The sequence below is a fragment of the Rhynchophorus ferrugineus genome, unplaced genomic scaffold, assembly GCF_030347505.1.
Source record: "Rhynchophorus ferrugineus isolate W39M unplaced genomic scaffold, kcgeb_rfMv2 rfM10, whole genome shotgun sequence".
Classification (NCBI taxonomy): domain Eukaryota; kingdom Metazoa; phylum Arthropoda; class Insecta; order Coleoptera; family Curculionidae; genus Rhynchophorus; species Rhynchophorus ferrugineus.
Window position 1 is genome coordinate 28,058,139 of NW_027472589.1, and position 24,064 is coordinate 28,082,202.

Genomic DNA, 24,064 nt, shown 5'->3' on the forward strand with positions numbered 1-24,064 from the left:
AGAACTAATCAGACAGCATTGTGTCTTTTTTTAACTGGAATAAAATGAGAAGGAAAATATTGTCTGATTCTAAAACGAATTTATAAATTGAAACAGATAATACATTGATGATCTTGATGACGTATATACAAAAAAACTTTTAATAGACTATATTAATAAATGTAATCTCAGTTGAAACGTCCTCTTGATATTTTCAATATTTGAAAAGGTATCGGTTTTAATATACTTAATGGACTCAAAATGATGTTCTCAAAACAGAAATAAGAAAGAGCTAAATAGGAGAATAATATAACTTTCGAAAAATTCACCAAGAACCAATGCTGTTTTAAAATACATTTTCGATATAAAAAAATAGGAATAATCGACCCCTTGAAACAAACTGCTTCGAGCAAACAATGCATAACACTCAAATAATACAACAGTGAAAGAAGACGTAAATATATCGAACAACATCGATATATTTACTTCTTGATATTATTTGATCACTATAGTACTAAAACATATTTCACAGCTCGAACGCAGTGAAGACAATACGTAATGATACGAACATAACGTAATGTATAGCGACCAAAACTAAAGAAGGATAGTCTGCAAATACCGATTACAGCAAAACAAAGTATAACAGTAAATAAATCAAACCCGCGTCCCGATCTCCTGGACTATGAAGACGTCGCAGACGTCTAGCGTCGCAAAAGCGCCCCAACTCCACGATGGTGACCGCGGGTCAGTCTGCGACATCAATTTCCCAGGGTGACTCACCCTCATCGAACATAACATTTCTTTTACCGACACCGTCTTATATCTTTTTTATAAATTAATAGAAACGTCCAAGTTTTTCCTGTCTTGGAGCAACGTGATAACTTGTTTAGATTTCGAGGATGGGGTGTGCTAGCAGTGCACCCCTTATAGAATCGGGGAAGAAGCTAGTCGAAGGGGTGAAAGATACCACCAACGATACCCTAAACAAAGGCGAAAATGCGATTAACGGTAAGTTGTTCTTAATTATTCATCAGTTAATCTTTATGATTAATAGTTCCTGCTAACAAGTGTCATCAAAATAACTTATTTATCAATACTTCCAACAAAAGAAAACTATAGCTCATTATTAGATAGACTAGTTTTAAAATTGTTAAAGAAGTAAGACATGAATTGTTAATAATATTAATGGTTAGTTATTAAGAGAATTAAATAAAATATATTGCAAAATACTTATTTATATCCAAAATTGTGAATCAGTAGGCTTCACTATTGAAAGTTAACTGAATTTTGTAAGAATGAGGATCGGTATATACCCGGAGATAACGATGAAAGATAACGTAGAAAGCTCGTAGAGGTATCTAGTTCTTAAACAATTATTGTATTGACTTGGTGAAAGTATTAATGAACAGCTGTTCCAATACCAACCTAAACCAATCATTAAGTTAAATGCTATTCTTCTAGTTTATCTATTCAAAGTTTTTTTGTACCTACATCATCAAGATGTTTAATATATTGCCGGTCGCAATTTGTAAATTCGTTTTAGAATCAGACAACAGTTTCCTTCTCATTTTATTCTAGTTAAAAAGAAACACAATGCTGTCTGATTAGTTCGAACGCGTAAACGAATGAGCCTGTTAAAGTCGTCCGGTTGTCAGACGTATGCAAAATTATTGAATAGTGATAAGAGGTTATAACTCTAACCTATAAACTATTGTGGCTGTATAATTAACTGTAGTTTTTAGATGTACTATAGTGTTAAAATAAATTATATTTGATAGCATTTTTGTTTAATTATTTTATTTAGCTTAGAATTTTGTTGTATGTCAAAGCCAAACTGAACTGAAACTCAAAGTTGATGCGGCAACACTGTGACGGTTTTACGTCACAAATTTAGATGACGTATGTACAAAATAACTGTTAATAGACTATATGTTATACAATTTAGTATTATTGAGTTATTCGACGTATACAGACGCTAGTCATGGAATACTCAAAATTGCATTTTTGGCATTCACTAGTTTTGTTGTTTGATTTGTTTTGTTGTTTCACATAATTTTAGAAACTTGTAGCGATGATGCTCCGTCATATCCCAAAGGTCGCTTTTTTTTATCAGTGAAGTTGTGATAGTTAATGACAAAGAACGCCCAAAATTCGAAGATAATAAAAGGACTTATCTAATTCAAACTTTCAAGGAACTTTCAAACATTTTAGAAGTTAAAAAATAACTGATCCCAGGGCTGTACATATGATAGGAACGATCTAATAGGAGCGAAAAAGGCTACTATACTAGACCATCTTTATATTTAACTAGCGACCCGCCCCGGCTTCGCACGGGTGCAATGCTGATACTAAATTAAATACACTACAGGAAAAATATGAACGTTGTATATAAAAACATAGCGGCCCGCTCCGACTTTGCACGGGCATAAAATATATATGCCTATGTCACTCAATGAAAACATGATTAAAATCGATCCAGTATTTTTGGTTCATTCATTACTGCCCTTGGCCTGCACGCATTAAATTTGGAGTAAAACAATTCCTCTTCCCCTATACTTACTATGAAGATTTCCTGCTATCTTTGGAATATCTAAATTCATACAATTTTTATTACATTACACATTTTTAAACGCAAATTTTAAATTTGTAATATCTCCGAAAATATTTGTTTAATTTACATGCTGTAAGGAACCATATTGATCTATATTAATTGCACACTGTATTTAAGGTACTTAATTCGATAAGGATTAATGCCGTATTGCTTAAAATAGCTTTGTAAATAAGCCATTTTCTCACGTAAAAAGTAAACAATAAAAATGGTTAATGTGGGTTATCCCTAAAAGATAAACATATACCATCGCGGACTTTTTTGTAGACCTTTTTATGGTGTACAATACTGTAGTACATTAATTTGATCTAACTCGTAGGGTTAGGCAGCGTTTTTGCTAATTGCTAAATAAGCCTAAAAAAATAGGTTAATTTACATCACGTTAGAAACCTCTAAAATTAGCAATGTTGCCTTAGTATATTATGCATGTATTATACATATAAACCTTCCTCTTGAATCACTCTATCTATTGAAAAAAACCGCATCAAAATCCGTTGCGTAGTTTTAAAGATTTAAGCGCACATAGGGATATAGGGACAGAAAAGGCGACTTTGTTTTATACTATGTAGTGATTATAATCTACATAACATTAATTGTTTATTAAGTAAAGAAATAATTGTCCAAAATATAAAGCTCTACGTTCTCAATACCAATAATAATTTTATTCAGCTGGATTTTTGAATTTGAGAAAAACTTAAAAAAAGTCCCTCGTAGCTAAACCTGAAGATTTACAGGTTTTTTTTAGTAACAGGTTTACTGTTACTAAGTTCCTAATCAAATCCTGAAAGCCCATCGCAACTCGCATCCACATAAACACACCCAAAAAATATCATCAAAATCGTTCCAATGATTTAAGATCGGTTCTAGTACCTACTGCAATATATAACAACCCATCGTGTTGATTTTGTTCAGTTTGTGCTTTCAACTCGATTTTTTATTGACTAGGACGTTCTCATTTAATTACATTGAAATCTTCAGACAGTTAAATGTTAGGTTCTAAGAGGTTGCTAACCCAATCATTATATTATGCCATCAAATATCTATCAATCTATAAAAATATAAGTCACTAACTTAAAAACTATTTTTATTTTTATTCATAATTTACATAATATTGATTATTTTTTTATAACACCAGCTGTATATATAAAACATTATTCTACTAAATATCACGTCTTTTAAATATAAAACATGTAAGACTCCTTCTCCGTTTCTGATATGATATTATTAAAATTTAAAAATGATTGTTAAATTCGAATAAATAGATATTAAATAAAAATAAATATTCGAATAAATAAGTATTATTGCAACAAAGATCAAAAGGAAGAAATCCACAATGATCAATTAAACTATAAATATTCTTGGGCAACAACAATGTACAAAAAAGTCTCAAAATCAAGTCACGAGATAGTTAGACTTAGACATATCTGAAAGAGTTAAACTAAGAATTAAACTATTTTTAATGTTCAGCATAAATTTATTCGGTATACGTCATCTAGCTTCTATATATTTTATAATATTATCTCTATTGTCTCGCGTATATCCGTGATAACACTGAAAAGTTATAATTTTATACTGATTTAGAAGGATATGACTACTATAACCTTTAAATTAACATAAAGTAAATGCCAGGCAGTGTAAATGCTAAGCTGTAAAGATACTAAACTCCATAAATATCTCAATGAATATTTTTTTTTAATTAGATACCGCTGATACTGTCAAAGACGGACTGGGAACGATGAAGGAATCAGTACAGAACGCCATCAACACTGCGGAGGAAACCGTAGGTTCGATGGCTCATAAATTAGGCGATACGTTTCACCTGACATCGACAAAAGCTGCGGATGCTTTGGAAGACACAAAGGATAACCTCAAGTAAGTAAAACCAGATTTTTTGCAGTAAAAAACTGGATCGACAGAATGAAGGCTCTTTTATAAACGAAACTAATAATGTACCACTAAATATTTCCGATATAGCACCATTTCTAATTTGAACGAAGTACCGGGAAATAACAGATCAACTGAAAAGTCCGCGGCCTACCAGAGTAAAACACATTTTTTATGTATATAATAGGCCTCAGTTTCGGAGATCACCTCTTCATTCGACGAAAATTTCTTCCCAGCGAGCATTCTTTTGAGATCTGAGAACAGGAAATAGTCGCTCGGGGCCAGATCTGGAGAATACGGTGGATGAGGAAGCAATTCGAAGCCCAATTCATGGATTTTTATCATCGTTTTCACTAACTTATGATACGGTATATTGTCTTGGTAAAGCAGCACTTTCTTTGTTTACAAATGTGGCCATTTTTCGGCAATTTCGTCCTTCAGACGGTCCAATAACGCTATGTAATAATCGCTGTTGATGGTCCTTCCTTTTTCAAGGTAGTCAGTAAAAATGATGCCATGCGCATCCCAAAATACAGACGCCATAACCTTGCCAGCCGACTGTCGCGTTTTCCCACGCTTTGGAGCGGGTTCATCGTGTGCAGTCCACTCGGATAACTGTTGAATGGACTTCGGAGTGAAATGATAGAGCCATGTTTCATCCATTGTCACATATCGGTGTAAAAGCTCGGGTTTGTTAGGCTTGATCATCTTCAAACACTGCTCCGAATCATCAACTCGTTGTTGTTTTTGGTCAAAAGTCAGCTCGCGCGACATCCACTTTACACAGAGCTTTCTCATACCCAAATATTCGTGAATGATATGATATACGCGTTCAGGTGATATCTTTAGAGTGTCTGCTATTTCATTCAATTTCAATTTACGATTATTCAAAATTATTTTGTGGATTTTTATAATGTTTTTGTCGGTAATAACCTCCTTTGGGCGTCCACTGCGTTCACTGTCTTCGGCGCTCATTTCACCACGTCTAAACTTAGCATACCAACCCTTGATGGTTGATTCTCCTGCGGCAGTGTCCGGAAACTCGGCATCAAGCCAAGTATTTGCTTCAACTGTATTTTTTCCCTTCAAAAAGCATTATTTTATGAATAACAAAAGTTGCTTCACTCAAAATGCTATAATTCACAAACTAATAATCCGACAGCTGTCAAATTTATGCACGTATCTTTGGAGGGTTAGGGCTAACTAAAAAATATATGGATTTAATTCTAGTAGCGCCATCTATGTGTCAGGACGGGTACTTTTCAATTGACCTTTTACGTTGATAACTATTTAGACACTCTACGTATCTAGTCCCCGATTAATTGCAGTTGTTTTGAAAACAAATGATCGCTCGACACCTTATAAATAAATATTGTCTATATGTATGATATTCACATTATTTTGACCAACCCTGCATCTTGGTAGAATCATATTAACAACCAGATAATCTTTTAATATCTTACAGTTCGACCAAGGATGATATCTTAGCAAGCGCTTCTGAAGCTGTGTCTGAAGCAGAAACCGTACTGATATCCGAAACAGAGCAGGCAAAAGAAGCTTTCCAATCAGGAACGTCACCATTCTTTGAGACTGTCCATTCTCTCGATGACACCGTAAGTAGTAGATTGGATAAATGTATATTTCAAATGTTCGTTGCCACAACTTTATTATTATATTTAACACTGACACATTTTGTCTTAATATGATTAGCAAGCAAGCATAACACAAATAGTATTAAACTAATTTTTGAAAAGTTGTATCAAATTTAATTTTATAGGCAATTTTGGAGCAATGTTTTCGACGTCCGATATCTGGATATGACCACTTTGAACTTATTACTTGTTCGAATCGCTATGTTAAGAGCCGCAAAGGCATTTGATTGGTTCATTTCATTTCTATGGTGCGTTTGTTTTTATTTTGCAAGCCACTTTCTAAGAAGTAAACCTGTTACGCTTTTAGCGTTTTTCTATGTTTTCATGATCAAAATGAGTTCAAATTATAATCAAAATGAGTTTATTATAATGCATATTCGTTCTAGACGTATAACCGGATGTACAGGAAACAAGATAATTGGACATCGTTTTGCTTTCAAGAAGTTTACAACTCTTGTTTAAAAAATAGATAAATCATGTAAAAAATCCCAAATTATCTAGATTAAGTATGTGTAATATGTGACTTGGCATTTTGTTACCCGGTATGTATACAATTATAAACATAGAGTTTTGGTATATGCACAAACATATACTTTTCTTACAAAGTTAACCTATTTTTCACCTTGTTACCAACAAAGCGGCGGTTATAAATATTTTGGATAGAGTATGAATCCAAAATATGTTCAAATGAAACGATGTCAAAAATTTGAAGATAAAAGTGATTACACTACAAAAAGAATTGTATCACAAAGTTAATCTCCATTTGAACAGTGTAAAATTATATTTCATTTTTAAAATATGCTTATTAAAGTAGCATCAATTTTTCAAGAGGTTTATTTATTTAAAGAAATATATTTTTGCTAAGTATCCAATATGTTGTAGCATAATCAAGACAATTTGAGTATATGTAAAAAAAAGTTAAAAAGTTTTGTCTATAATCTGTTATGGCTAATTCTAGTAGGCCAGGATGAGATAACGTTTATAGAGTAATATCTAATGCCATATCTAACAATAAATTAATTATAAAAATATATTTATATATATTTATATAGCATCTGGAAAGTAGCTAAAATATTAATGAATCTCAAACCAGGAAAAATACCAAAATATGTCACCTTCTACTAGCCTATAAGTTTATTACCGATAATTTCGAAAGTCTTTGAGAAACTATACATACAGAAACTAAAATATATAATAGAAAAAAGAAAATTTATTTCAGAACATCGGTTTCGGTTTTATGGAACTATAGAACAAATCCATAGACTTGTAAACAAAATAAACATGGACCTAAATGCCCAAAGATATTCTTCGGCTGTGTTCCTAGACATATCTCAGGCTTTTAACAAAGTATGGCATACGGGCTTGCAGATTAAATTTAAAAAAACTTCCCCTTATACGAACTATCAGTTACTAAAATCGTATCTCACTGATAGACATTTTACTGTAAAATAAGGCGATAAACCTACCGAATTACTATACCAATAGTATATCTTCTATATACAGCCGATCTACCAACTACAAAAATAACTAATGTGGCAACATATGCAAATGACACAGCAATCTTAGCATCTCATGAAGATCCAGTCACAGCATCAATAAACCTGCAAACCCACCTGGACCAAATACAATTATGGTTGAAGACATGGCGCATTAAAGCCAATGAAACAAAATCGACCCATGTAACGTTTACCCTGCGTAGAACAACATGTCCACCAGTGAATATCAATCATCGTCAACTCCCCCAAGCAGAGCATGTTAAATATCTTGGTATATATTATAAACGGAAACAACTGGGACTAAAATTATATCAAATGTATTGGCTCATCGGGCGCAAATCCAAGTTATCGTTAGATAACAAGGTGTTGCTGTATGAGTCTATACTCAAGCCTATTTGGTCATATGGAATCCAATTATGGGGTACCGCTAGCAAATCTAATATATCCATCATTCAACGGTTCCAAAATAAGGTGTTGCGTGCCATTGTTGATGCTCCGTACTATATTTCAAATAAAGTGATACAACGCGATATTCCTCTTGAACCTATAACGAGTGTAATTCAACGTGTTTGTGTGAAGTACTTCGAAAGCAGCATCTGAACTGATTATTGGACATATATAGACTTTGGAATAAGCTTTAGGATAAGACTAATTAATTAATATTAAGTAGTATTTTATACATGAGATCACTTAATGAATATATTATAGTATGAAAATAAGAATGAATATGAATAAAGCTGGAGGTGGAAAACATGGAGGACCAAATGGATAGCATGGTCATTCAAGGCATAAGAAATACTTATTGCCTATTGGGCAGATTGTGGAATCACTAAGAGTAATCACTAAAAATTTTAAAAAAATTAAAAATATATTTCTATGTATCGTTTCTATATAAACTTTTCATTTTTTTAAAATTTTTGAAATGTATTTAATAAATTTTAATAAATCGGTTTTAAAACAATTTAAAAATTTATTATCATCATCAAAATGAATTTCGTCTGTTACAAAACCAATCAAATACCCTCACAACAGAATATTTTCTGTACAGGCTTCCATAATGCATATTTAAACTAACAAATCAAATTACTAGATTGGCAATCACAGTACCATGTGAATATGGAACGTTGGTAAACTTTTTTCCAGAGATATCTATTCAGTTTCATTTCTGTTACTCTATGCAAGCCTGTAACTATATTTATGTCACGACATAAATATAGTTACAGGTTTTTTCAATCATATAATTCATATATCACAAGTAGCTTTCAACCTATGAATAAAATACTTTAAACGCAGCTAGATGACGCTATCAACGACATCGAACACAAAAAGACGGATGCGTTAGAAACAGCAAAGCTGGAGGTGGAAAACATGGAGGACCGAATGGATAGCATGGTCATCCAAGGCACGGAGGTCCTGGAGGACATCGAGAACCACACCGTCGAGATGCTGGGCGAGAACGTGGAGAAGCTGCACGCGAAGGTGGAGGAGCTGAAGAGCCGGGAAGAGGATGGTGCCGCGCCCAAGGAGGAGTAAGTTCATCTAAGTGAGTAACGGAAATTATAAACGGGATCAGTAGTCCAACTAATTAGTCAGAGTAGTCGGTAAACGAAAGAGAACGAGGAGAGGGCTTCGGCTAGTGAGTACCGATAGATAAGACTGATTTTTTCATGTAGCTAGTGTTACTGTATTCATTTTTGTAACAGTTGGAATTTTTTGTAAACTCGATGATGATGCCGGTTGAGTAAATCACCAGACGGAACAACAGTACGTATTTTATACAAACATAATATATTTGTATAGTAGAACTATTTTTCCAATGTATTTAATTTATTTTATTGTAAATGTCTTTTTCATCTGTCTATAGTAATTTTAACTATTTTCTATGTATTGTATTTGAAGCTTATATAGAGCTTTAATTTCACAGCACTATTTAGATTTTGCAATATATTTAGACATACGAAAGATGTAATATAAATACTTGGCTTAAGCACCTTAAGACAAAAAAAACAATAATTTTATAGCTAAAATTTGCAGTAGCAATACAGGTTTATAAAATAATGAGTGTAAAATATTCTGTAAAAAGTTCCTGCAAAAATAATACATTAAGACCAATAACTTTTGACATAATAAATACAGTAACAGTACAAAAGATACAAATTGATTTCTCCACTAAATGATCTATAGAATTAACTCCTAGTTAATCCTAATTCCTAATAATAATTCTTTCAATTTGTTTAAAGAATTTTGAGTTCCTATGAGACTTCAATATGTTTAAAAGCCGGCTTGTTTTTCGATAACAGTTTTCATCAACTTGAACAACACATGAGTGCCGGCTTGGTGGCGCAGTGGTAAAGGCGATGGAACAGTCCTCCACTGTTGCGATAGCCGCGGGTTCGAATCCTGCTGGGGCATGGTCGTAAATTTATGTTTGTGATTGTTTAACATTTGTGTACGTTCTAGGCAAGAGTGTAAAATCCGACAAGGAAAATGATCCCAGTCACGCTAGTAACAAGGCTGGGTAAGACCGGATGTCTTCTAGGATTATTTCTAAAGTTGGTCACTCGCCAGTCGGTAGGCTTAATGCTGAGGACCGTGGTTCGAACGTTATATATACGTTATAACTATACGTTAAACTATACGTCCAGTCCAGATACACCCATAGTCGGTAAAAGGAGACTTTAAAAAAATATATATATATATATATATATATATATATATATATATGTTTAACAAAATAATATCAGGCATATAAATTAATTTTTAAGTTTATAACAGATGGTGTTACTGTATACTAAATCATACTAAAATCATCATTAACTTCTTGTTGAAGCTTCACCTACGGACTTCATTTTTCAAAATGCGTCATTCCGTCGAAGTGTGAACAAAAAATGTTTTCAGGGGTTTGAAAATATCTAAATTTGTACCGAGTAAATCAAATTTACCGGAAGATTTACTTCAATTTGCAGAAAAACGCGAATGAAGATCATCGAATGCTGTATGAAACTTGTGATAATCACGCTCTATCGATTTCAGTATGTGGATATTGGTTTTGACATTTTAAAAGTGGTGATTTCATTTTCTTATGAAGATACCAAAAAAACATGGGTGGATTCGTGGATAGATTCAAAAGATACATCGTTGGTTCGCATCAGAATCCGTAAATTGATGAAAGATGGAAAAAAAGTAGTGGCTATCAATGGACAATACTTTGAATGAAAACATTGCGCAGATTTTTTACAATAAAAACTAATAATAATTTAAATAAATATTTAAAACTAATATATTGAAATTATTAACTTTTTATAATAGACTATTTTAGTTTTATTTATAATGATGTATAAATGTTAAAAGTTTTCTATAATATATGTGATCACTACTGTAATTTATTTCAAATTGTGTGATTGTACCAATAAGAACTTATTTTTATTTTACTCCATAGTACCAAAAAGTAATTTTTCACAATTCATAATAGTAACAAAATTGTGTCTAGTTTATTTATAACAAGTCAATTGAAATGTCCCCGGCCTACCATAGTAAAACATATTTTTTGGCAAAATTAGTTTTTTTATTCAACAAAATTACCATCAAGGTGATACACTTATTATAGCGACCCTCCAACTTTTGGATATCATTTCTGTAGTAAGATTTGTCCTTTGCTTCAAAATAGGCCTCAGTTTCGGTGATCACCTCTTCATTCGACTAAAATTTCTTCCCAGCGAGCATTCTTTTGAGATCTGGGAACAGGAAATAGCCGCTGGGGGCCAGATCTGGAGAATACGGTGATTGAAGAAACTATTCGAAGCCCAATTCATGGATTTTTGACACGGTGCATTGTCTTGGTGAAGCAGCACTTTCTTTTCCTTCAAATGCGGCCATTTTTGGGCGATTTCGTCCTTCAAACGGTCCAATAACGCTTTAGTCGCTGTTGATGGTTCTTCCTTTCTCAAGGTAATCAATGAAAATTATTCAAAATAGAGACGTCATAGCCCTGCCAGCCCGCTGTTGCGTTTTCCAACGCTTTGGAGCGTGTTCATCGTGTACAGTACACTCGGATGACTGTCGATTGGACTTCGGAGTGAAATAATTGAGGCATGTTTCATCCATTGTCACATATCAATGCAAAAACTCGGGTTTATTATGCTTGATCATCTTCAAACACTGCCCCGAATCATCAACTCGTCGTTGTTTTTGGTCAAAAGTGAGCTCGCGCGGCACCCACTTTGCACAGAGCTTTCTCTTGCACCCAAATATTCGTAAATGATATGACGTATACCTTCAGTTGATATCTTTAGGGTGTCTGCTATTTCATTCAATTTCAATTTACGGTAATTCGAAATCATTTTGTGGATTTTTTAATGTTTTCGTCGGTAACAACCTCTTTTGGGCGCCCACTCCGTTCACCGTCTTCGGTGCTCATTTCACGACGTCTAAACTTAGCATACCCATCCTTGATGGTTGATTTTCCTGGTGCAGTGTCCGGAAACTCGGCATCAACCCAAGTTTTTGCTTCAACCGTATTTTTCCCCTTCAAAAAGCAATATTTTATCAGCACGCGAAATTCCATTTTTTTACAATAACAAAAGTTGCTTCACTCAAAATGCTATAATTCACAAACTAATGATCCGACAGCTATCAAATTTATACACGCATCTTTTGAGGGTTAGGGCTAACTAATAACATATGGATTTAATTCTAGTAGCGCTATCTATGTATCAGGCCGGGGACTATTCAATTGACCTGTTATATTGACAAAAACACTTATGAATCAACTTCAAATATTAATCCAATTAAGAAAAATCATGATATCAATCTTATATGAAACTTTTTAATATATATAAATATATCAATTAAATATTTAATCCTTTACCACTACATCGTAGATCATTTTAATCATATCTGAATCTGAAAACTGGATTATATGGACCACTTGTATAATATGTACACTTGTATGTATAATATTCATCAAAGAAACTTATAAAGCAACGTTTAATGTTGGTTTCAGCTATTCACTAATGGTAACAAAGACAGAGTATAAAATTCAGTGAACTAGGTTTTAATTTTATGGACGATTTCCTTTTTCAAAAACGAATATTTCCTTACATCACAGTTATATATACTGTTACTTTTACCTAACAAGTTGGGAAATGTTTTATGTTTTGTTTTATGCATAATCAAAGAACCATGGAAGGAGCTCCAGACTTGCAGACTTTAACGTAGATTTTAGAAACCGTGATTAATCTTAATGATAAAAGTAATTATATTAGCTTGAATTTGCTGACTGAAACATGTATAGTATTTGTTAAATATATTAATTATTATTTGTTAATATAAAAAACAAAATCTATTCCATATAAAAACATGACAATGTTCTAGGGAACATATTGTATACTATGGCTCTTTTTCTTAATAATACACTTAATTCACACAATGCAGCTATAAGTTTTCAGTTTTCAGTCTTACAAAATTATGAAAGTTCCTTTGTTTAAATGACTACCATTGTTAACCAAGTCATCCAACAGTACTATTAACAAAAAAATCGCCATGCCCTGTACCACTGTATTATACAACTATCGTAATTTAGGTGTGATGATATTTAATCATAAAGATTTTTCATTCTACTAAAGAACGTATATATATATATATATATATATATATATATATATATATATATATATATATATATATATATATATATATATATATATACCATTAATTCATATCATTCATCAAACATCGTTTCATCTATACATATAATCAAACAAACACCTTTAGTACCACTAAGCGATGTAGGTATGTTATATTAATTTTGCCTTTCTTCAGGAATGTACTCCTAATTTACCCTAGACTCTCTTAGGTGACCCTAAGGTCTTCCTCTTTCGCGTCTTCGCTTCCTATGTTCTCTTTTCCAGTCTCTTACTGAATTATCTCCTTTCTATATACTCTTCAACTAATTCATTTTTTTAATTTCTTTACTTATCATCCTGTCTATCTTTGTTACACCCCTATACCTCTTCTGAGGTATTTAATTTCTGGTACTTGAATCTTGCTTTTAAAACACCTTGACAGTACTGACAACTCGCAAAAACGAATATTAAAATTTGCTCCGTATATTGCTAAGTGCCATTTCCAATTTCCATTTGCGTGGTTTTTCTTTTTTTGTTAATGAATATACTATTTATAGCGAAGTACTATATGATATTTCCAATGTCTAGTATTAATTTCTTTGTCTTGGTTTCCATTACCTTTGATTTTTTTTCTGTCTGTTCTAATATAACCCCATAATATACCATTTCTTACTCTGTCAAATACCTTTCCAATTTTTAATCAATTTAAACATAATAATATAGCAATGATATAATTTTAACAAAATATCCACATTTTAAAAATATTCAAACTGATAATCGCACGGTGACCGAACAGCAATTGATGCAATTTAATAAGAACGATTTCTCCATTATATTTAAATCCGAGTCTTATGCAGGTTCAGATCTAACAATTGCTAATAAAATAATTTGATTTTGACCATAGCGACAAGAATTTGCAGTTTTCCATAAAGATCGTTATAATGAGGTTTCGAATTTTTAGTATCTACAGGTCAGACCCGTGTAAAGCTGTAAAGGTCACGGGAAACGTGAAAACGAGACAAGGAACTGAAATGCCAGAAAAAAGATCCTGCATTATGATATTTTATTATATGCTGTTGTGTTAGATGCTTGCTTATGAAACTACTTTGATATTTCCAGCCATATTAAAAAGTTCAAGCAAACAACTATTCAATAACCTAACATAACTGTTAAATTAAATAGTTTTGTCTGTGTGTCTCTACAGAAAATAACAGTTTTCTATTTAGTATTTTTGATTTATTCGGTGTATGCAGACGCTAAGCGTGATTTTAACCAATTAAAAATAAAAAAAATTGGCGAAATTCTTACTGCAATTGTATACCGATGTCAATTGAACGAGTTGAACGATGTATTTTTACAAAAATAGCAGCGCTAGCGAGTAATAGATATAAAGTCATTCTCTTGGATGACAATGCTAGGCCCAACATCGTAAAAGTTGTGAATAAGCTTGAATATTAAGTTCTACAGCACCCCGCGTACTCTCCAGGCATAACGCCTTCTGATTATCGATTATTCGGTCGATTCGTCGATTCGAGTATTATTCGTCGATACCGCGTACTCACATAAATTTATCGTTAAAACATTGCGTCAAAATCACAAAGAACCGTAAATATTTGTTTTCAATATAATGTTAAGCTCGTAGAAAAAAATATAATATAAAATATGATACAACTAACAATAACATATGCATCTTAATTCTAAAACCATAATAATGAACCTAAACAAAATTTTAATCTAAACCTTCCATTCCGGATGGGAACTCGTTACATGAATCATTTGTTACGTAACGTCAATAAGACCAAATAGAAATTGACGAAAATCAACGCTGAAATAAGCGACGACAAGGACATAAAGATAACAGAAACTACCCGTGTAACCCGACAGACCCAATAAAAGAAACCAGGGTCAGACCATCAATCAATCTGTTACAAAACAAAGGCTTGCCAAAAAAAAACGGAAAAAATTCGACGTCCAACACGGAAACCTTATTTTCAGCGTGGAATTATTCGCCATAACCTCATCGCTTATGCAAGATCAAACATTCCGATTAAAAGAAAAACCGCCGACACTTTATACCGCCGCGGCCTTCACCCTTTCCCTCGCCCCATCCCACCACTCGTAGCAATTTAGGCCGACCCACCCCCCAAATTCGGAACAAAAAACTAATTATCTCGACTCTGGCGTATTTTTAGCGATGACCATTCGGTCGAGATCGGAATCTGCGTTTCCATAGTCGGGAAGGAAAAAACTAATCGCGCTTTTTTTCTCCTCTCGATGATTAGCTATAGAGGGTCCATGGATTTTTCATGCAAATTAGTGGAGATTTTTTATTCGATTTTGATACGGAGTAATTGCAATTCAGGCCCGTGAGCTTTTTAGAAATTTTATTAAGTAATTCAATAAGCTTTGACGTTCGATAAATATAACGGTTTTACGATTTAGAATGCTAGTTAAATATCTAGATATAAAATATGAACAAATTCCTTCATTTTAAAACAATAATAGATACAATAAAAATAAATTTAAAAATTTTAATGTTCCCAAATTTGAATATAAATTTTATATAAGCACTAGCAGACCGGGCATACATTGTCCTGATTTATCATACGGAATAAGGTTTATCAAGGATTTTAATTTTTGTCTGAACACACGTGACCTGGCATTTGCATCTAGCAACAACGAAATTTTAATTTTATCCCACTTTGGATTGCACGTAACTGTATGAACAGATCTGCTCGACCGTATTCACGCACAAAAATCATAGCGTCTTGAAAATATTCTTGCATATGACGCAGACTACCAGTATATGATCATATATATATAGTATATGAAGAATATATGCGGTACACTGACAATAACGAACACAACAAAAATGAATTATCCAACTTGGTGCAGCGATCCGAAGTTAAGTGCAAGCAAACATTTCGACGATTCATTTTCATTTATATAAATTAAGCATATGACTTATTTATGGGTTTTATTAACATTTGGTGCTAGAAACTTGATAGAGTTTGGGTGACTCATGTTTCATTTGCGTTGAGTTTCATCCATCCATATAATATACATCATTTCAGTACCTATTTGAGGCTGAAGCCTGTTCCCGAGGGTAGTATCTTGGGACCACTCATGTATCTGATCTACAATGTTGATACCCCAAAAACAATAAAAGCAGTACTTGGAACATTTGCCGATGATTTGTCATGGCTATATATCTAACGCTGTAGAAAAAGTATAAGTACAATATCAACAAGATCTACAAATGGACTAGAGACTGGAAAATATAACTTAATGGATCCAAATCTATCCGTGTTAATTTTACGTTAAGGCAAAATGAAAAAAACCAAATTATATCACTTGACGGATGCCCGATTCCTCAAGCAGATTCAGTTAAATACCTCGGCATACATCTCGATGGTACATTAAATTGGAAACATCATGTTAGACAGAAAGAAAGTCAAGCAACTATACTGATTAGTCGGAAGATACTCTCAACTAGATCTAAAATTAAAGAGATTGGTTCATCAGTCAATCATAAAGCCAATTTGAACCTATGGGATGCAAATACGGGGTTGCACTAAAACATCAAACCGTTAAAAATATATATAACGCAGGGCAGCCAAAATAAAGTTCTGCGATTAATTATCAATGCCTATCGCTACGTAAACAACGAAGAGCTGCATTGCAATTAATGTCATTCAATCAAAATGAAAGTGATCCAAGATTTCGTCTTACAACATGAAATAAGGTTGTCAAGGATAATAAAGTCATTAAAATATGGTGATATCGCTAGAGCTAACCGAGAGACGGCAGAAATGGTCCAGGCCTGTGAAAAAACACACCTTCTAGCTTTAAGCTCGAAGATAAAATTGAATCATACGCCTAATATATTACAAGCACATTTTATTATTCAATATAACTTTTACGAAGTTGACATAGTTCCAACGATTTTAAAAACCGTAGCGAAAATCACTGATTAGAGTATATTTTAACATTTTTCCTTTATATTTGTTGGATTGTACTCTCTCACGAAGCAATCTTTAGTATTCTTACTTCATTGATAAAAATCTAGAAATCAGTGATAAAAAAAATATATATATACATATTATATATATATATATATATATATATATATATATATATATATATATATATATATATATAAATAATATTTTAAAAAACTAACATAAGAATAATAAGAAGAACATATTAACTAAACAGAAAAACCATTTCACTAATAGCCGCAATACATTTTCCTAAACCCAATATTTCATAAAAAATCATTAATGGAAATCGGCCGATATTAAAGTTTGTTGTTTTTTTCTCTCTGTAACATTCTAGGCCGCCGCCGACGTTCTGGGAAGCCGCCGCGGACGCCATCCTCCTGAAGAAGACCATCAAGGGTTTCGAACAGACCGGGCAAGAACAGGAGAAGATATTTTTCGCGTCGCATCCCGACAAGCCGGACCAAACCGAATTCAACGAGAAATGGCCCTACGAAAACGACCTCATCATCGAGAACACGGACAACGTCGAGCATTGAACACCACCACCAGGCCAGGCATTACGATTACTCCTTTTCTATTATCTCTAGCTATCCCACAAACTATCGTGTAAGAAATAACGTATAAGATACAAATAAAGTTAATATTCTTATGTCTCAATATTTTCCCATTCCCCAAAAACCAAAATGGAAAGAAGAAAACTAAATGCTGACAAACAAACCTCAATTCAAATCGGCTCCAAAGCAAATTCGTGTTCAAGTGTCGATCAAGAAAGTTCTTTTGTGACCAATAATTATTATCGTAACTTTCTTTTACCAATTTGATGCGAAACTTATTGAAAAAAGACCCCGGTAAAACAATTATTTTCCCTCAAAAAAAAATTGAATATTCAACCAAGATACTGAGTATTAATATACACGATACTAAAGAAAATCAATAACGTTTTAAATCTAAACATTGTTCTAATTAATGGGCACCTGGTAATAAAATTAAAATAAATAAGAAATCATAATAAATGAGTATTAGTCATTAAAATTAAAGCTTCATAGTGTTAAATATAGTTAGTTCATGATAATATCAAAATTATTTTAGGTTTACAAAATGGGGTCCAATATTTCGTACCCGATCCAAATCATATACGGGCTAATGCCAACCTATTTTACTATTTAATTTATGAGAAATATATATGTATATATATATATATATATATATATATATATATATATATATATATATATATATATAATGTAGCAACTATAGTGAAAATAAATATAATAATACTGATATATCGATAATACCAAAAAATACCGAAAAACAATAATAAGAATATATTTATATCTATATCTTGGAGTACGAAATTTCAATAACCTTACTGAAATTCTCTATTAATTTTCCAATAAAACTACCTACTGACACACAGTGGGAGAAATAATATCGACATATGTCAGCAACCCTATTGAAATTCAACAATAAAAATTTAACTAAATATCAATAATAAATATCTATATCAATAACATTATTAAAATGTAATAGACATTATACTAATATACACACTGAAAATTTTAGTAAAAAAGTTTTAATAGAAACCCCTAAAATGTAAGAGCCATATATACCAATAAAATATAATAAATGCCATGAGAAAACAATATATCAATAATACCAATACATATTCTGAAAATAAAAAATATCATTATACAGTAAATAAATTCCTGTTATATGAAAATATCAATAATAGGGCTATATAATAAAAATCAGTTATAAGAATTTATATATAACAGCAACATGTATCTGCAATTCTACTAAAAAGCAATATATCAAAAATAGCAATGTATATTGAAAATCTGAAATAGAATTAAACATTATATAACAATATATAAAAAGTTAATAATACGATTATATGTCAATAAAAGTACTATTAATGAAAATCAACAATAACAATATATATCAAAAACAGCAACATATGTAAGCAATTCTACTAAAAATCTGAAAATCGATTATATCAATAATAAATATATATGTCAATAATATTATTAAAATGTACTAGACATTATACTAATATACACACTGAAAATTTTTAAAAAGTTTTAATAGAAACCCCTAAAATGTAAGAGCCAATATACCAATAAAATGTAATAAATGCCATGAGAAAACTATATATCAATAATATCAATACATATTCTGAAAATAAAAATATAATTATACAGTAAATAATTGCTACTATATATATAGAAAAAACAATATGTGTCAATAATAGCATAATATCCTGAAAATAAATAATAAAAATATATATACGACCCATCAATATGCCATCTATTAGCGACCCTACAAAGAATTATAGCAGCAATCGTAAAATATTAATAATACAATGAAAATCAACAATAATTATATCATGTTGAAATCCAGTAATAGAAGCAAATCTACGATTTTTATTAGTTGATACCGTTCAATACATATTTTTGAAAATTCCGAAGAACAATAATAAGAATATATTTATATTTTAGAGTAGGATATTTCAATAACCTTACTGAAATTCATTAGTAATTTTCCAATAAAACTACCTACTGACACACAGTGGGAGAAATAATAACGACATATGTCAGCAACCCTATTGAAATTCAACAATAAAAATTTAACTAAATATCAATAATAAATATCTATATCAATAACATTATTAAAATGTAATAGACATTATACTAATATACACACCGAAAATTTTAAAAAAGTTTTAATAGAAACCCCTAAAATGTAAGAGCCATATATACCAATAAAATATAATAAATGCCATGAGAAAACAATATATCAATAATACCAATACATATTCTGAAAATAAAAAATAGCATTATACAGTAAATAAATTGCTGTTATATGAAAATATCAATAATAGGGCTATATAATAAAAATCAGTTATAAGAATATATATCGAAAACAGCAACATGTATCTGCAAATCTACTAAAAAGCAATATATCAAAAATAGCAATGTATATTGAAAATCTGAAATAGAATTAAACATTAAATAACAATATATAAAAAGTCAATAATACGATTATATGTCAATAATAGTACTATTAATGAAAATCAACAATAACAATATATATCAAAAACAGCAACATATGTAAGCAATTCTACTAAAAATCTGAAAATTAATAATAAAAATGTATATCGAAAACAGAAACATATATTTCAAATTCCATTAAAAAGCAATATATCAATAATAGCATTATATACTAAAAATCAACAATAAGAATCGAGTAATAATACAAAAAAAATAGAAACAACTATTAGTAAAAGCAAACTATATAAAAAAATTAAAAATAATATAAATAAATAGTAAAAACAAACAATCATTAATAGCATCGTTAGTGAAATGTATAAATCTACATCTCATAGATTAAGGAGCTGACATTATTGTTGAGCTAAGTCGTTTATCTTATTTACCCCTTAATTTGCAAAAGTTATACAAACATTTGTAAATTCCCCACTTCACTCAAAATTCTACTGTACCAGACTCTGATATTTCAATTATCATAAGTTTGGTACAGTTTCACGCCCCCAAAAACTATTTCCAAATAATACACGATGCTCTTGTAGGGGTATTGAGATTCATCAAAGGCACTCCCTCCCATTGGAGAACTGATAGCCAAAATGTCAAAAAGTAGTTGCTGAAGTTGTTCAGCAATCCCCAGTCAGATATATTCATGTATTAAGATATATTCTATGCTAGAATATTTAAAACGGAACCAAATACTTATAAAATAGTAGTAACTTTAAATTATATCGAATTCATAAATGAATTAGGGACACAAAATAGTTAAACTAAAATTTAGCAATTGTTTAAAGAAATTAAGTATTAAACAAACGGAGAAGCCAAAGAAAAAAATATATAATTAAATATAATCCAAGGACAAAAAATATATTATATGTTTTAATATAAAATAGTAGTTTTATAACACGTAGTATTATATTTACAAATATATAAACAATGTTACGGCAGCATTAAAAGCAGTGGTAATAACATCAGAAGAATAATAGTAACATATTTATTTTTTGCTTTTTCTACTTTGATCCTTCTCGTGTCATTTTTGTTTTCCAATAGTAAATAAAATACAAATATTTTTGGTATAAAAATACTAATCTGACAGTTGCATATTTCTTAGGTTATATGCTAATTCAAATAAAAATTCCACTATGACAAGCTAAAAATATTCACAAAAATAGATTGTGTATTCGGAATATAATCTCCTAAACTGTTACGGTGCCAGAAAATTTGATATGTCCGGGGCAAACGTGGTTGTTCTTGTACCGAACGGTCGCAGACAAACAGTGAAATGTAGCCCCAACACCACGATCTTACAAGTGTGAACTATCCGATCCCGTATAGACCGAGTTTAACGAAATGTGCTTTGTAGATTCTCGAAGAAGTATGTAAGAAACAGGGTTTCGAACCCAACGAGTACGACATCAAACACCACAACAAAGTGTTGGACACCACGACCACTTTTCGATTTTCCGGTCTGCCCAACAATGCCCAGTTAGAGCTCACGCAAGCGTTGAAAAGCAGGACTGAAAGTAACATAATATTAGCCGTTAATCTGGAAAATGGAACCCGAACCACTGAGACCTTCTCCCCCAATGATACCCTGCATCTAGTCCTCAACAAGGTGTGCCCAGATATTGCTGGATATGATAAAAACCCTGTGGTTATATATACTCGTAGGGAAATCTATGGGAAGGAACTGGAAAACTGTACCTTAAGAAGTCTAGGTCTGATTGGTGGTCGGGCAATGATAAGAGTACTAAACCGGCCACCGGAAACCCTTCATCAACAAGCCAATGTCAGTGCCCCTTTACCTAGTAAGCCAGTCGAGGAAAAACCATACATAAGAAAATTTCAACCACTAGAAGAACCACCAGCAAAAACCGAAACTGAGCCAGATAATCAGAAAACAACATGCCAAGACAATGTAAATGATAACAGTAACACAGAGGATCAAAAAAGTAAATATATTTAGCAATTTTATGAAACAATATACAATCTAAAATATTCCTAGATATAGATGAAGATGTTCAAAACAAATCTTGTAATGTTAAACCACAAAAAAACATAAAAAACACCAATGTTGACCTGCTGAAATTGGCTAAAGAGAAACGCAAAGCCATGGAGAGTAGTCCCAACAAAGATCACAAAGAAAAAAAGAAAAATATCGAGTGTGAGACTAAGGTAATAGAAAATCAGGAGCCAATGAATGTAGACAAACCAAATAGCAACAATAAAAGTTCTACAGAAAAAAGCGTAGAAGACGAATTTGTATTTGTAAGTATCCACTAATCCAAAGAGCCATGTTCATCATCCGAAATAAATACATTTTCTAGTGTGGTGAGAGGAACGGTATGATATTCTCTTTAGAATCCGCTCAGTCAGTACCCAGTGAAGATCTCCCTGATGATTTCTTCGACCTCACCATCGATGACGCAAAAAAAATTCTCAGGGACGTCAAACGGAAACGAAACGAGTTAGAAAATCAAATGCTGAAAACCTCTCAGCTAAGGAGCTTGGAAGAATCGAAAAAACAATTACGACAACTTAATAAGTCAGTCAACACACAATGTTAAAAGAGAAACATCAATTATCTCGTTACAGATATAAGAAAACCATCATAAGGGTCCAGTTCCCCGATAGAACCGTCATTCAAGGTACTTTCAAACCCACCGAAACCGTCAAAGATGTGTTGGATTTCCTAAAAGGATACATTGAAGATCAAAATCTGGATTTCTACATTTGTAAATATATGCTGATGTTCGTATTAAAGAAAAAACTGACTAAAAAAATTCTTTACAGATACCACACCGCCAAAATGCGTTTTAGAACAAGAAAGTCGATTGGTTGAAATCGGGTGTGTGCCTGGAGCATTGCTTTATTTTGGATCAAGAGACGAAAAGAAGGAGGGCTATCTCAAGAAGCAGTTCCAAAATATGTTTACGACAAGTAGCGTTGCAAGTTTAGCAGCCGCGAAAATCAGGTAAGATTACGGTTTCAATACAACAGACCTTTTCATTAATACTTTACATATATTTAGACATAACAACACAAGAGTTACCGAGAATAATGATGATGATGATGATGCCTTTATGGAAGTCATTAACAATGATCCGGCAATTAATCAGGGTGCCAGTACAAGCACCGATATTTCTAATATGGAAAGGAAGGTAGTTCCTTCGAAAAACTACCCCAAATGGTTTAAACCTACATAAATCTCATAATTTATTTTTACTATGGTAATAAAGAACTTATATGCCTCTAAGATTTTTTTGTGATTACATTAAAAAGTGTTATATCTTTTCTTAAATAAATGTTCAAATAAGTAGTTACCTTTTATTAAACGATGGTAAATCCTTATGTTAACACTTAAAACACTACCAAAAACTAACAAACTCATACTAAAAAAAACGAGGTAGACCGCTTACCGACAATTCTTTTGTTTTATCTTGACAAATCAAATCGCAGCCAACTATCATCAATAGCCAAATTTACCATAGAAATTTTGAGACCGATATTTTTGACATTAAAATAATAATAGTTTGAGCAGATATTTACACTCATAATTGATAGCAAGAAAGAACTAATTTAATTTTAATTATGTTTGATATATTATAGCAAAAAATGCATTAATTTAAATTAATTTTAACTACTCACCATAAAACATTTTAAATTCCATTTCAAACTTTCTCTGAATTGTCCCATCTACAAATAGTGTCGTGAAAAATGCATATATGAATATGCAAATAATTAATTACCTTTTATTAAGCACTGTAAACTTTAAT

The 24,064-nt window shown here is 31.8% G+C and overlaps 2 protein-coding genes across 2 annotated transcripts; both read left to right on the plus strand.

Moving 5' to 3' along the window:
• The first annotated feature begins 709 nt into the window (after nt 1–709).
• On the plus strand, nt 710–17,896 carry LOC143203959 (uncharacterized). Its single transcript, XM_076416321.1, has 5 exons — nt 710–987; nt 4,288–4,459; nt 5,937–6,084; nt 8,913–9,148; nt 17,582–17,896. Exons 1-5 carry the CDS (start codon nt 879–881, stop codon nt 17,781–17,783), a joined length of 867 nt encoding a protein of 288 aa, XP_076272436.1. The 5' UTR covers nt 710–878; the 3' UTR covers nt 17,784–17,896.
• Nucleotides 17,897–21,409: 3,513 nt separating this feature from the next.
• On the plus strand, nt 21,410–23,605 carry LOC143204193 (tether containing UBX domain for GLUT4). Its single transcript, XM_076416678.1, has 7 exons — nt 21,410–21,598; nt 21,652–22,240; nt 22,294–22,556; nt 22,616–22,833; nt 22,884–23,023; nt 23,082–23,262; nt 23,320–23,605. The coding sequence occupies exons 1-7, from the start codon at nt 21,515–21,517 to the stop codon at nt 23,492–23,494; spliced, it is 1,650 nt and encodes a 549-aa protein (XP_076272793.1). The 5' UTR covers nt 21,410–21,514; the 3' UTR covers nt 23,495–23,605.
• The last annotated feature ends 459 nt before the right edge of the window (nt 23,606–24,064 follow it).